Raw genomic sequence first — 14,109 nt, 5'->3', positions numbered from 1 at the left:
ACAAAATTTAAAAAGGACGTACTTGTCAGGGAAAGAGACGAGGAAGCCCTGGCAGATGCGCCAATGCCCAATATGGGCACGCTAATTCACGCAAAAAAGTGCGGCACGTAATCGCACATCCATGTGCGGCACGCGCAGGGAGCGATAATTGCGGACACCCAGTGGCCTTTATAAGGACTGCAGCTCCTCACAATAATTGCTGGATTATCAGCAGCCTCCTGTTCCTGTGTGTATTCTCCTGCTGATTATCTGTTACCAACCTGGCTTGACCCTGACCTGCTTCAGCTCTTCTCCTGGCTCCTTACCTCGGCTTGTCCCTCATATCTGCTCCTGCTTACTCCTAATCGATTACCAGTGTATGACTCCAGCTTGACCCTAACCTGCTTTGGCTCTTCTCCTGGCTCTCTACCTTGGCTTGTCCCTCAGATCTGCTCCTGCTTACTCCTGATCGATTAACAGTGTATGACTCCAGCTTGACCCTAACCTGCTTTGGCTGTTCTCCTGGCTCCCTACCTTGGCTTGTCCCTCAGATCTGCTCCTGATCGATTACAGGTGTATGACTCCAGCTTGACCCTAACCTGCTTTGGCTCTTCTCCTGGCTCCTTACCTCGGCTTGTCCCTCAGATCTGCTCCTGCTTACTCCTGATCGATTACCAGTGTATGACACCAGCTTGACCCTAACCTGCTTTGACTCTTCTCCTGGCTCCTTACCTCGGCTTGTCCCTCGGATCTGCTCCTGCTTACTCCTGATCGATTACCAGTTTATGACCCCAGCTTGACCCTAACCTGCTTTGGCTCTTCTCCCGGCTCCTTACCTCGGCTTGTCCCTCAGATCTGCTCCTGCTTACTCCTAATCGATTACCAGTGTATGACTCCAGCTTGACCCTAACCTGCTTTGGCTCTTCTCCTGGCTCCCTACCTTGGCTTGTCCCTCAGATCTGCTCCTGCTTACTCCTGATCGATTACCAGTGTATGACTCCAGCTTGACCCTAACCTGCTTTGGCTCTTCTCCTGGCTCCCTACCTCGGCTTATCCATCAGATCTGCTCCTGCTTACTCATTGATTACCAGTGTATGACCCCGGCTTGATCCTGACCTTGCTCCTGCCTGATGTTCTGTGTTTGACCCTGGCTCTGGCTTCTGACTTCACTTCCTGCTTTGCCCATCCACCTGGATCCACCAGTCCTCTAGAGGACCCCCTCCTGTATCTGGTCCACCCACGGGTATCGTCTCATCGGGCATCACCAAGCATCCATACCATTGGCAACCCATGCTTCTTTGGGCACTTCCGTTACATCTTCAGGGGTGCATTGCACTCAGCCATAAGGGGAGCCCTCTCTTCACCTCAGCCTCCGGCCAGGTACGTAACAGTACTAGTGACCATATCTATGTAATATACCTAGGTATACAGAGACTATTCCTGTGTTTACAAAGTATGTCCACATAAGATGCTCGACGCATTTCAGAAACACTTTTTCTTCCTCAGGGAGTGCATGGTAACACATATGATGTCCAAGAACATGGGTCAATGCAGTAAAAACAATGTAATTGACATTTTTTTCCTTTGTTTTTAATGCATTGACCCATGTTCTTGGACATCATATGTGTTCACATGTGCTCCTAGAGAAGAAAGCGTGTTTTTGAAAAGCGTTGAGTATTTTTCATGGCCCTACTTTGTATTGGTGGGATGTGGGCATAAAACCATGGTATCGTTTTCCTTTATCCACTTTTTGCTCAAGAGCACACTGCAGGCAAAACTAAGAATTAAAGCCCAACTCCATTTTTAAATACCACCCCCACTCCTAGTTAACCTCCTCTCTGACCCGCAACCCCAACATTTTTATCACTTTTCTATGTACATAACTTTTTTTGGCAGGTGTCCTCAATTTGGGCACTTGATACGTGGGGTCCTCCCACGTATCAAGCGCCAGCTAACATTTGAGTCCATAGGGGACGACACCAATGAAAGAGCCTGTGTTGACGGGCTTTGGGCTTGAGTCAATTGGTAAATTCACCATGCATTAGACATCAGTCTGAGACACTTGAGATCATTCCGAATCCACTGAGTGGAGCATTTGACTTTCAATTTACCTCCTTCTGACTTGCAGTTGACCTGTTTCAAGCTGCTTTGAATTTCCTATAGACTTGTATAGGGTGAGAAAGAGTTATGATGGGGAAAAAAGCCCTTTGACACTGGCCCATAGAGTATATGCTATTTTTCTTTTTTTTTTTTTTTTTTTAACTAAAAGCTGGATTTGGGCTTTAACAAGATTGATGCAATTTGTGGTGTCAAACATCAGGAAGATAATTAGGACCTTTCAGATACTGCAATTCTACAGACTTGGTGCCAGTTTGAGTTTGGCCTTGTTCAAGCAGCCGTAAAAGAAGGCATTTACCACCCCCCTCCAACTTGTAAAGGGATCTAAGAACCAAACCCTCTGTCCTGTAAGCTGATCTAAGTACTTCCCCCTCCATCCTGTAAGGTGATTCAAGTACCTCCCCCCTTTCTTTCAAGGTATTCCAAGTAGCATCCCCTCCATCCTGTAAGGTGTTCCAAGTACCTCCCCCCTCCATCCTGTAAAGTGACCTAAGTACTTCCCCCTCCATCCTGTTAAGTGGACTAAGTACCTCCCCCCTCCATCCTGTAAGATGATCCAAGTACCTCCCCTCTCTGTCCTTCAAGGCAACTGAAGCACTATCCCCTCCATCCTGTAAAGTGATCTAAGTACTTCCCCCCTCCATCCTGTAAAGTGATCTAAGTACCTCCCCCCTCCATCCTGTAAAATAATCAAAGTACCTCCCCAATACATCATGTAAGGTGATCCAAGTACCTCCCCCCTCCATCCTGTAATTCTGTAAGGTGATCCAAGTACCTCCCCTCTCTGTCCTTCAAGGCAATTTAAGCACTATCCCCTCCATCCTGTAAAGCGATCTAAGTACTTCCCCCCTCCATCCTTTAAAGTGATCTAAGTACTTCCATCTTGTACAGTGATCTAAGTACCTCCCCCCTCCATCCTGTAAGGGGATCAAAGTACTTCCCCAATACATCATGTAAGGTGATCCAAGTACCTCCCCCCTCCATCCTGTAAGGTGATCCAAGTACCTCCCCTCTCCATCCTGTAAGGTCATCCAAGTACCTCCCCCCTCCATCTGTAAGGTGATCCAAGTACCTGCCTCCTCCATCCTGTAAGGTGATCCAAGTACCTGCCTCCTCCATCCTGTAAGGTGATCCAAGTACATCCCTCCTATATCCTGTAAGGTGATCCAAGTACCTCCCCCCTATATCCTGTAAGGTGATCCAAGTACCTCCCCTCTATATCCTGTAAGGTGATCCAAGTACCTCCCCCCTATATCCTGTAAGGTGATCCAAGTACCTCCCCTCTGCATCATTCAAGGCAACTGAAGCCCTATCCCCTCCATCCTGTAAAGTGATCTAAGAACCTCCCCCCTCCATCCTGTAAGGTGATCCAAGTACCTGCCTCCTCCATCCTGTAAGGTGATCCAAGTACATCCCCCTATATCCTGTAAGGTGATCCAAGTACCTCCCCCCTATATCCTGTAAGGTGATCCAAGTACCTCCCCCCTATATCCTGTAAGGTGATCCAAGTACCTCGCCCGTATATCCTGTAAGGTGATCCAAGTACCTCCCCCCTATATCCTGTAAGGTGATCCAAGTACCTCCCCCCTATATCCTGTAAGGTGATCCAAGTACCTCCCCCCTATATCCTGTAAGGTGATCCAAGTACCTCCCCCCTATATCCTGTAAGGTGATCCAAGTACCTCCCCTCTGCATCATTCAAGGCAACTGAAGCCCTATCCCCTCCATCCTGTAAAGTGATCTAAGTACCTCCCCCCTCCATCCTGTAAGGTCATCCAAGTACCTCCCCCCTCCATCCTGTAAGGTCATCCAAGTACTTCCCCCCTCCATCCTGTAAGATGATCCAAGTACCTGCCTCCTCCATCCTGTAAGATGATCCAAGTACATCCCCCCTATATCCTGTAAGGTGATCCAAGTACCTGCCTCCTCCATCCTGTAAGATGATCCAAGTACATCCCCCCTATATCCTGTAAGGTGATCCAAGTACCTGCCTCCTCCATCCTGTAAGATGATCCAAGTACCTCCCCCCTATATCCTGTAAGGTGATCCAAGTACCTGCCTCCTCCATCCTGTAAGATGATCCAAGTACATCCCCCCTATATCCTGTAAGGTGATCCAAGTACCTCCCCCCTATATCCTGTAAGTTGATCAAAGTACCTCCCCTCTATATCCTGTAAGGTGATCCAAGTACCTCCCCCCTATATCCTGTAAGGTGATCCAAGTACCTCCCCTCTGCATCATTCAAGGCAACTGAAGCCCTATCCCCTCCATCCTGTAAAGTGATCTAAGTACTTCCCCCCCCTCCATCCTGTAAAGTGATCTAAGAACCTCCCCCCTCCATCCTGTAAGGTGATCCAAGTACCTGCCTCCTCCATCCTGTAAGGTGATCCAAGTACATCCCCCTATATCCTGTAAGGTGATCCAAGTACCTCCCCCCTATATCCTGTAAGGTGATCCAAGTACCTCCCCCCTATATCCTGTAAGGTGATCCAAGTACCTCCCCCCTATATCCTGTAAGGTGATCCAAGTACCTCCCCCCTATATCCTGTAAGGTGATCCAAGTACCTCCCCCCTATATCCTGTAAGGTGATCCAAGTACCTCCCCCCTATATCCTGTAAGGTGATCCAAGTACCTGCCCTCTGCATCATTCAAGGCAACTGAAGCCCTATCCCCTCCATCCTTTAAAGTGATCTAAGTACTTCCCCCCTCCATCCTGTAAAGTGATTAAGTACTTCCCCCTTCCATCATGTAAGGTGATCCAAGTACCTCCTCTCTTCATCCTTCAAGGTAATCTAAGTACCATCCCCTCCATCCTGTAAGGTGATCTAAGTACCTCCACTCCATCTTCCAAGGTAATCCAAGTTTCATACCCTCCATCCTGTAGGATGATCCAAGTTCCTCCCCCTCAATCCTTCAAAGTAATGCAAATACCTCCCCTCTCCATCCTGTAAGGTGATTAAGTACTTTCCAACCCACCCTGTAAGCCGACAAGTATTTTCTCCTCCCATGAATAAGCTTATGAAAAATGCACACCCACCGCATAGGCAAATTTCAGATGGTGAACATTTAGTACACAGTGTAAAATTGAAAACGATTTAATAACTTTTGAAAACCTTAAAAGTATTTTATATCTTTGCTTAAAATTCAGCTTAATTTGTAACTTACCTTGGCCGCCTCTCTACAAAGATATCTTTGGGTTGCTCTAGCTCCTGGGGTGGTTTGGTAGCGACACTTTCTGGTTGTGTTTCAGTTCCCTGAGGCTGTGTCCTGTCGGCATCGCGGTCGTTGTACCATTCCTGGTCAGTCTTCCGCTGCTTGGGAGAGGGACGGAAACCATAACTGGAATCTTGGCGCTCTTCCTCTAGGTCCAGAGAGTGAAGGCTTTCATGGTAATGGTCAGATTCGCTCAGCTGGGAGCTCCCCTGGCTAACATTACCGGAGGAGCCATACCGGCTGCTCCCGGCAGGACTGGAGGTAGAAGAGGGAAAAAAGGAACAGTTATTTATACAAAGACACAAAATAAGGGAAAGACAACTAGAGACTGACGAAAGGTAAGAGCAGAAAACTGAAAATGTTTAACAGGCCAGGTTAAAGTCAATTTGTCTTTCTTCCTTTTAACACAAAGTCCAAAATGAACTTAAAAACTTCCAACCTCCATCAGCACAACCAAATTACCAGGAATGAGTTATCTGCTTTATCAGAATACACAATGTGCATGTTAAGGGCTGCACTAGTAGCACACCAGTGTTTTCCCAAACATGCTCAGAAATTAGATGCCAAACAAGCCTTTCTGTAATAAATGGTCAAAATCTGCCATGAAACAACTTTTTGATAGCATTGTCCAAAAAACAGATCTAGAGAGAGGTAAGTAGCCATTTAAATTGTTACACATTTTCTTTCCCTACTAGTAGAAAGTTGTCTAAAACTGAAATCTGACAAAATCAAAGACATGAAAGATACACTTCTGAAACTTTAGCCCTAGTTAAATCACTCTTGGCTCAGCGTCATCTAGGAAATATACATTATATAGTCAAAGGTCAGTTGACATCCCTCCTAATGACTGAATTCAGGTGTTCCCAATGAAATGTAATATGCCACACAAAGACATTTTATTCACTTGTGTGAAGGCCCTCCTTTGTTATTCCAGCATTACCGCACCCCTGTGCACAAAGCCAGCTCAATAAAGGTGAGATGTCCTGGACTAAGCCCTACTGAATACCTATGAGATGAAGTGGAATGCCAATTTTGATCCAGGTCTTCTTCTCCAACATCAATAGCTGACCTCACAAATGCTTTTTCTGGCCAAATGGGCAGAAGCTGCAGAGGGGAGGCCAACTCCATAATAATGCCCATGGTTTTGGCATGTGATATCCAACAAGCCCACATAGGTGCCAGGGTACTAGGTGTAATCCTAGACTCCCATCTGTCCTTTCAGCCCCAAATCCAATCGCTGTCCAATTCTTGTAGACTTCACCTCCGCAACATATCCAAGATACGCCCGTTCTTAACCTCAAAAACTACTAAGTAACTTATTCACTCCCTGGTTATCTCTCGCCTTGCCTATTGTAACTCCATCCTCATTGGCCGACCTCATCGCAGGCTATCCCCTCTTCAATTTATCATGCATGCTCCTGCCAGACTCATCCACCTTACTAATCGTTCCATATCTGCCATCCCTCTCTGCCAATCCCTTCACTGACCTCCACTCAGTGTCCTCCACCCTCCTCTGCCAATCCCTGTACTCACCTCCACCCCTCTCTGCCAATCCCTCCACTGGCTTCCCATTGCCCGAGTAAAATTCAAAACATTAACAATCAAATATAAAACAATTTATAATTCTGCCCCAAATTACCAATCTCCAAATATCACCCAAACCGTCCTCTCCGCTCCTCCTACTACGACCTTGTGCTCTCTAGCTCCCTTGTCTCCTCCTCCCATGCTCGACTCCAGGACTTCTCCAGAGCCTCCCCCATCCTCTGGAACTCTCTACCCCAATCTATCAGACTAACGCCTACTCTGTCCACTTTTAGGCGATCTCTGAAAACCAATCTCTTCAGGGAAGCCTATCCTGCCTTCAGCAGGATAGCGGAATCTTCTACTCCTCCTACCAGTCCATCCCCCACAGTTATTACCTTTTGTACCACCAGCCCCTTCCTCTTAGATTGTAAGCTCCAAGGAGCAGGGCCCTCCTATCCAGGGGCGGACTGACCATTTGGAAACTCGGGCACTGCCCGAGGGCCTGGGGTCAGTAGGGGGCCCCATGAGAGGCCCCTGGTACCTTTTTCATAGGCCTTTAAGAGTTTGGGCAAGGACACAGGGGCCCCATGATCCCCTATTGCCCGGGGGCCCCATGAGTTGTCAGTCTGCCCCTGCTCCTAACCCTCTTGTATTGAACTGTATTGTTGCTGTATTGTCTTCCTTTGTTTTGTAAAGCGCTGAGCAAACTGTTGGCGCAATATAAATCCTGTATAATAATAATAATAATAAATTATACAATGACAACAAACTTTTGGCCATAGAGTGCACAAACCTAGATCCTTGTGAAATCTGTCTGCAATGGATGACTAAAATAAGAGGCAACTGTAAGAGTTTGCCAGTTAGCATTAACAGTTGACCAACACATGTCACTTGTTGCTTAGGAACGCTTTCTTTTTAATTGAATTGGTTTAAGATGTAAAAAATAGGGGGATCTGAATATTGGAGGCATAATTGTAATAGAACTGTACCGACCTATCCTTACAACTATCAAAGTCATGATAATACATTCTACATTATGAAGCTGCAGTGATGCAGTTATTTCTGCCCACTGTGCTTCCCCTTCCATCCCATAACTGCCCGTTTGAAATACATAATTATTTTCCAGTAAGTGGACAGAAATAAAACCAAACCATTCTCCCTTCCCTTTCCCAGCTCTTTAAATGCATTTCGTTATGATGCAATTGTTCTCTCCATTGATATATGGGAAACACAGAGGTTTTTGTCAACTCACTGTGTGAAACCTCAAATCCTGAGAGGTAGCATGCAGTATAGATTACTATCTTTGGGTTTGGAACACTAGCTAGCCGCCTGTAAAATTAAACAGTCTTTATTTTACCTCCAAAAACCAGACAAACAAAATATAGCTTTTGCCAGAAAAAACGACTCCAGGACTTCTCCAGAGCCTAGGTAAATACCTAGGTAAATAACACAACGGCTCACCGCCACTATACTGGCCCACACCAGGGTTCCCCCATCTGCTTAGGAAAGGGCTACAGGAGCCCAAGAAGCATCTCAGGCAGGTTAACCCTTACTGGGCTGAGGTACCTATAATCAGGGTTGGAGGCTCTTTCCCACCCAAAATCTCTGTGAATCTCCAAATTCCGAGTCCTAGACTTAAAAATCCTGGGAAACCTGCAAATCAGCTTTCCCTCGCTGACGGATCACCCTGAAACTCCTCTACCCTGCATGGGTGAGAATCCCCGAGTACCCCAACTAAGCTTTTTGTCACCTTTAAAAAGGGACCACAACTCAAATAATGGGAACACAGATCGTTTCAGCACCTCCAATGCTGAATGTATGTAATGGCAACGGGTGCCAGGGTGTGATGGCTGTTGGAGATCCATTGTCGCTGGAGGGGATTTGTTTTTGCGTGGGAGTCTATTGTTGCTGGGGAGGTTTATGGTTACTGGTGGGAAATCTGTTGTTGCTCATCAACATTCCTTCACAATGCTGGTGATTTTCATATATATCTTCATTCTTTGAACAATTTTTGATATTAGAGTTAAATTATAATAAAATTAGCTTTTTCTCTCAGTAACCCAGTCACTATTATTGTCATTAAAAGAAACCACTCTATCCCTTCTATGGGGTATTTTCCTTATTTTGGGGAAACTGTTGTTGCTGTGGGAAGGGGTCTTATGTAGCTGGGGGGGTCAGTTGTTGCCGAGAGGGATCTACCATGGAGAGAGAGGTCTATTGATGCTGTCTGCTGGGAGATCTGTTGTTACAGCTGGGGGTCTACTGTTGCTTGAGTGGATCTATTGTTGTTTGGGTGGTATTTTGTTGTGAGGGGTCCATTGTTCCTGGGGAAGTCTATTGTTGTGGGGGCAGATCTGTTGTTGCGAGGGTCTATTGTTGCTGGCTGCAGGGGATCTATTTTACTGCCATTCCTATTTTTATTAACAAATTCCATACAAATTACTTATCACAAAATGATACTTGATTCTGTATTTTCAGAAAAGGGCGATACTCGGAGGTGGGTAGGGGGTGGAACCAAGGGACGGTGCTTGGAGGTGGGTGGGGGATGGAACCAAGGGACGGTGCTCGGAGGTGGGTAGGGGGTGGAACCAAGGGACGGTGCTCGGAGGTGGGTAGGGGGTGGAACCAAGGGACGGTGCTTGGAGGTAGGTAGGAGTGGAGAGATTCAGAAGAGTGAAGTTCCTGCACCTATTCTGAGAAAAAAAAAAAGCTGTGTGTATATCTATCAATATCTCTCTCATATATATATATATATATATATATATATATATATATATATATATGGACACACACATACACACACTGTATACTGTTGTATATACTGTTCACACACAAAAAAACAAACAAAAAGAAAACAATTCGTGTGAAGAGAGGTCTATAAGATTTTCACTGAGAAGCTTTCCAGATAGGGAGCTCAGGAAAAAAATAATCTGGTCCAGGTCAGCTATTTAGCAGATTACTGCCACTAAGAATGGCACCTTTAAAGCCGGTTTTCCACACCACTTTCATAGAAAGTCCAATATGCAGCAAGTCCAATGCGCTGTTTCATTAAACCACTTCAGCCTGACTTCCTTTTAGAGGGTGGCTCCATTCATTCTCCATGATCCATCCCTCTCTTGCTCGCTCAGGAGATGGACTGTGGCAGACCTGGGTCCCTATACAGCCATCGATACCTCCACTGCAAAACCCCAAGAGCCATTCACCTGTTCCTCGTTCCAGGTCAGGATCTGCAGGATACCCCGCTAAACCGTTGAACTCAACGTGCGGGTGTGTGACGGGAGTCAATTTGGGTGGGGGGGTCCATGGAACACAGTCCCCTTTGGAGGGGTGGGGACACCCTTGTCTCAGCTCCCCATATCCCTATTATGTGTAAGTCACCCTGTGCCTGTTAAGGGTACAGGCTGGGATGTCCTGATATTGTGTAGACATGTATAGGTGGGGTGTGGGGATTGTTTACTGCCATGTGGTGCATCCCATTGTTCTATTGTGTGTCTTGCTTGGGAGCAAACTATTATGGGATGTATGTTTGTGTATTGGCTTGGTGGGGGGTGTCTGCTGATGTGTTTCTTGTTGCTAGATTTGGTTTGACCCGCCCTGTGTCCATATGCAGGGAGGGGGGAATTGTTCTCTTAAAAGTTTATATCTTGTGTCTGTGTTAAAAAAAAAAAAAATCTATTTCCTGGTTTTATTTTGAGTGGTGTCCGTGGATCTGTGTTCGGACAGGGAAGTGGGAGTCTAACGGAAATACCCTAGTGCAGTCGGGGTCTGGTTCTGTTACAGGGTGTAACGAGCTTGCCAAACTGTCCACCCCAGAAAAAGCAGGCAGCAGCCACGGCATGAGAACAGTCCCATCCTGCGGTAATCGTTAAGATCAGTTGGATGACTGCCCATCTGAAAAATACCTATTTCTTTACCTATTTTGTACCTATTATTCCCAGTACCAGGTGTTTGTTTTCTATGGGCAGCACAGTGGCTAAATGGTTAGTACTTCCGCCTGGCAGTACTAGTGTTGTTGGTTTGAATCCCAAACACGGCACCACCTGCCTGCAGTTTGCATGTTCTCCCTGTGCCTGCGTAGGTTTCCTCCCACACCCCAAAGACATGCTGGTAGGTTATTTGAATCCTGTCTAAATTGTCCCTAGTATGTGTATGTATGAATGTGAGTTAGGGACCTTAGATTGTACGCCCCTTGAGGGTTAGGGACTGATGTGAATGTACAATATATATGTAAAGCGCTGCGTAAATTGATGGCACTATATAAGTACCTGAAATAAATATATGTTTACATGCTTATGGATCTTCCCAGGTTCAAAATTAATATTCACCCCTGGACTATGGGTTTTGCAGTGTTCCTCGAGCAGTACACATGAGCACAGCTAACAAGCAATCCAAACAAATGGAGTTAGAAGGGGTGAAAAATAAGCTGCAAACAACGCTGGTGGTGAGACAGAAGAACAACTTGTGTTTTGTCGTGGAAAAGTCAAAATAGACACCAGTTGTCTTGTACAAAGTGTCACATAAAGCCAATATACATGACTGATGTGACAAGCTAAACAACATTAATGGGACCTCTAATGTGCACCTTCCTCGACACGCATGAAATAATCAGCTTGACGGGTGTCACACGACACGTAATCTGACTGCTAGGGAGAATACTACACAGAGTTATCTCTGTGGTATTGGTAGAAGAATATTACAGGGGAACCTGTAGGCTCCATGTAGACGGGACACTTCTGAACGATGGAAACTGACTGCTGGAAAACATAGGTTAAAAAGCGTTTGTTTAGCTGCATTTGCATAACGCGTTTATGCGCATTTACGTTTAGAAGCATTTTTTTTAAAGATGAGCACAATGCCCAGAATGCACTGAAAAGTGGTAAATTATTAACTATTTCAGACTGTTTCAGAGAAATACAGAGAGTAGAAGCAGAGACAGCAGTATGTGCTGGGATTACCTTAGGTGTGAGTTGCTCATTAACATTTCTTTTGTTTCCAAGGGTGGGAAAGATGTCTGGTGGAGGGAGTCATTAAGGCCACCTGGCAGGGGGTCTTCCTGAGGAATTTGAGGTGTGAATGGTCATTCACATATCTTTTGTTTTCAAGGGTGGGAGAGGTCTAAGATGTGAATGGTCATAACGTATCTTTTGTTATCAAGGGTGGGAGAGGTCTGAGGTGTGAATGGTCATTAACATATCTTTTGTATCCAAGGGTGGGAGAGGTCTGAGGTGTGAATTGGTCATTAACATATCTGTTGTTTCCAAGGGCAAGAGAGGTCTGAGGTGTGAATTGGCCATTAACATATCTTTTGTTTCCAATGGTGGGAGAGGTCTGAGGTATGAATGGTCATTAACATCTTTTGTTTCCAAGGGTGGGAGAGGTCTGAGGTGTAAATTGTCCATTAACATATCTTTTGTTTCCAATGGTGGGAGAGGTCTGAGGTATGAATGGTCATTAACATCTTTTGTTTCCAAGGGTGGGAGAGGTCTGAATTGGTCATTAATATATCTTTTGTTTCCAAGGGTGGCAGAGGTCTGAGGTGTGAATTGGTAATTAACATATCTTTTGTTTCCAAGGGGGGAGAGGTCTGAGGTGTGAATGGTCATTAACATATCTTTTGTTTCCAAGGGTGGGAGAGGTCTGAGGTATGAATGGTCATTAACATCTTTTGTTTCCAAGGGTGGCAGAGGTTTGAGGTGTGAATTGGTAATTAACATATCTTTTGTTTCCAAGGGGGGAGAGGTCTGAGGTGTGAATGGTCATTAACATATCTTTTGTTTCCAAGGGTGGGAGAGGTCTGAGGTATGAATGGTCATTAACATCTTTTGTTTCCAAGGGTGGGAGAGGTCTGAGGTGTGAATTGGTCATTAATATATCTTTTGTTTCCAAGGGTGGGAGAGGTCTGAGGTGTGAATTGGTAATTACAATGTGTGACAAGCTTGGTAGGAACATCCTATGTTAAGTGTTTTGTCCATCTGAGCAAATTGAAAACGCTTTGCATGCATTTTTCATGATGAAAAAAAGCTCTGGACAGCATCGGGAACTGGAAGAGTTAAAAAAAAAATTCAAACGCAAATGCTTATAAACCAGATTTGCAGCGTTTACAAACGTTTTGCGTTTGAAACGCTGATAAAATCAACTGCTGAATGCAAGTTTGGTGCATTCAAAAAGACGACTGTAAACTCAAATGCCTGTAAATGACGATGTGTACACGGACACATAGGAAAACATTAGGGAGAGTTCAGGGGCTGCTGGAAAAAAACGCTAAACAGCTCCTAAACGTGAGTTTATCAGCTGCAGGGTACATGGAGCCCTTAAGTTTGGTCAGAGGACTGAAGTCGGGAACAAATGCATTACTATGAAGACACTAAAAGAGTCACTTTTCCCCTATTCAACCGGCAAGCTCCACAAAGAATTTGTACTCGAGATAAAATATCTAGGTTAGTCTTACAAATTGATACCTACATTTTCTTCTGTTGTGGCAAAACTTATGGCCATACTAAAAGGTTCACTGTGAAAAATGTGTATCCAATATAAGTCATTTTCAGTTTTCTGCTACTCCCTCATGAACATTTCATTTTTTTTATTAAAATCACGAAAAAAGGCATATAGTGTTATTACTAACCCAAATTCAAGATTTTTTTTTTTTAAATTTAGAAAATTCAACACAAACATAATACACCATGATAAAAAAAACCCCTCAGATCAGTCTTTTGTTTGATCCTGGATCTGCTAAGAGGAAAAAAAAAAAAAAGACATAAGGTTGCAAAGGGCACCAAGAACACCAACGCAGAAAATTTAGTTTAGAATTTCAGATGTGACTTTCTATCACCTTTCATAGCTTTGTCATAGCTCTGAAAGTTAGCGGAGTTCAGAAACACGGAATGAGAAATATCTGTAGAGCATGCTTTCTTGGTACCAGATTTGTCATTAGTTAACCACAATTGAGAAAGCACAGATAGGACTTCACTAATGAACACAGGAAGCTCCTAGGCGAAGGGAAATTCACATTTATGACAGCCCACAGGACATGTCCCAGAAATGTATGATATTTGGAAGTTTACATTTTCTAGTGAAAATGGCTCAAGACTTTTGTGGTTTTGTCCTGTGGTTCCATCATGAGCAACGTATCTACAGCCACAACAACCAGCAATTTCCTCCACCTGGTCCTTGATGGAGGAAAGGTCTGAAGGATCTTGGGGGGGGTGGGGGGAAGCTAGCTTGCTAAAGGTCAGTCTTCACTAAGGGATTCTGGGAGGCAAGAGCACAGCTGTGTT

At 45.0% G+C, this 14,109-nt stretch overlaps 1 protein-coding gene across 1 annotated transcript in view; it reads right to left on the bottom strand.

Moving 5' to 3' along the window:
* Window positions 1-14,109, bottom strand: part of LOC149436248 (uncharacterized) — a 285,326-nt gene that overhangs the window by 20,411 nt on the left and 250,806 nt on the right. The window contains 1 exon segment of the mRNA XM_089661820.1: window positions 5,264-5,566. Within this exon segment, the coding sequence (XP_089517946.1) occupies window positions 5,264-5,566 (303 nt within the window).

Source organism: Staurois parvus, unplaced genomic scaffold (assembly GCF_062004578.1).
Source record: "Staurois parvus isolate SC_StPar_1 unplaced genomic scaffold, SC_StPar_1.0 ptg001394l, whole genome shotgun sequence".
Lineage (NCBI taxonomy): Eukaryota > Metazoa > Chordata > Amphibia > Anura > Ranidae > Staurois > Staurois parvus.
This window is presented reverse-complemented; position numbering and strand designations above follow the sequence as displayed.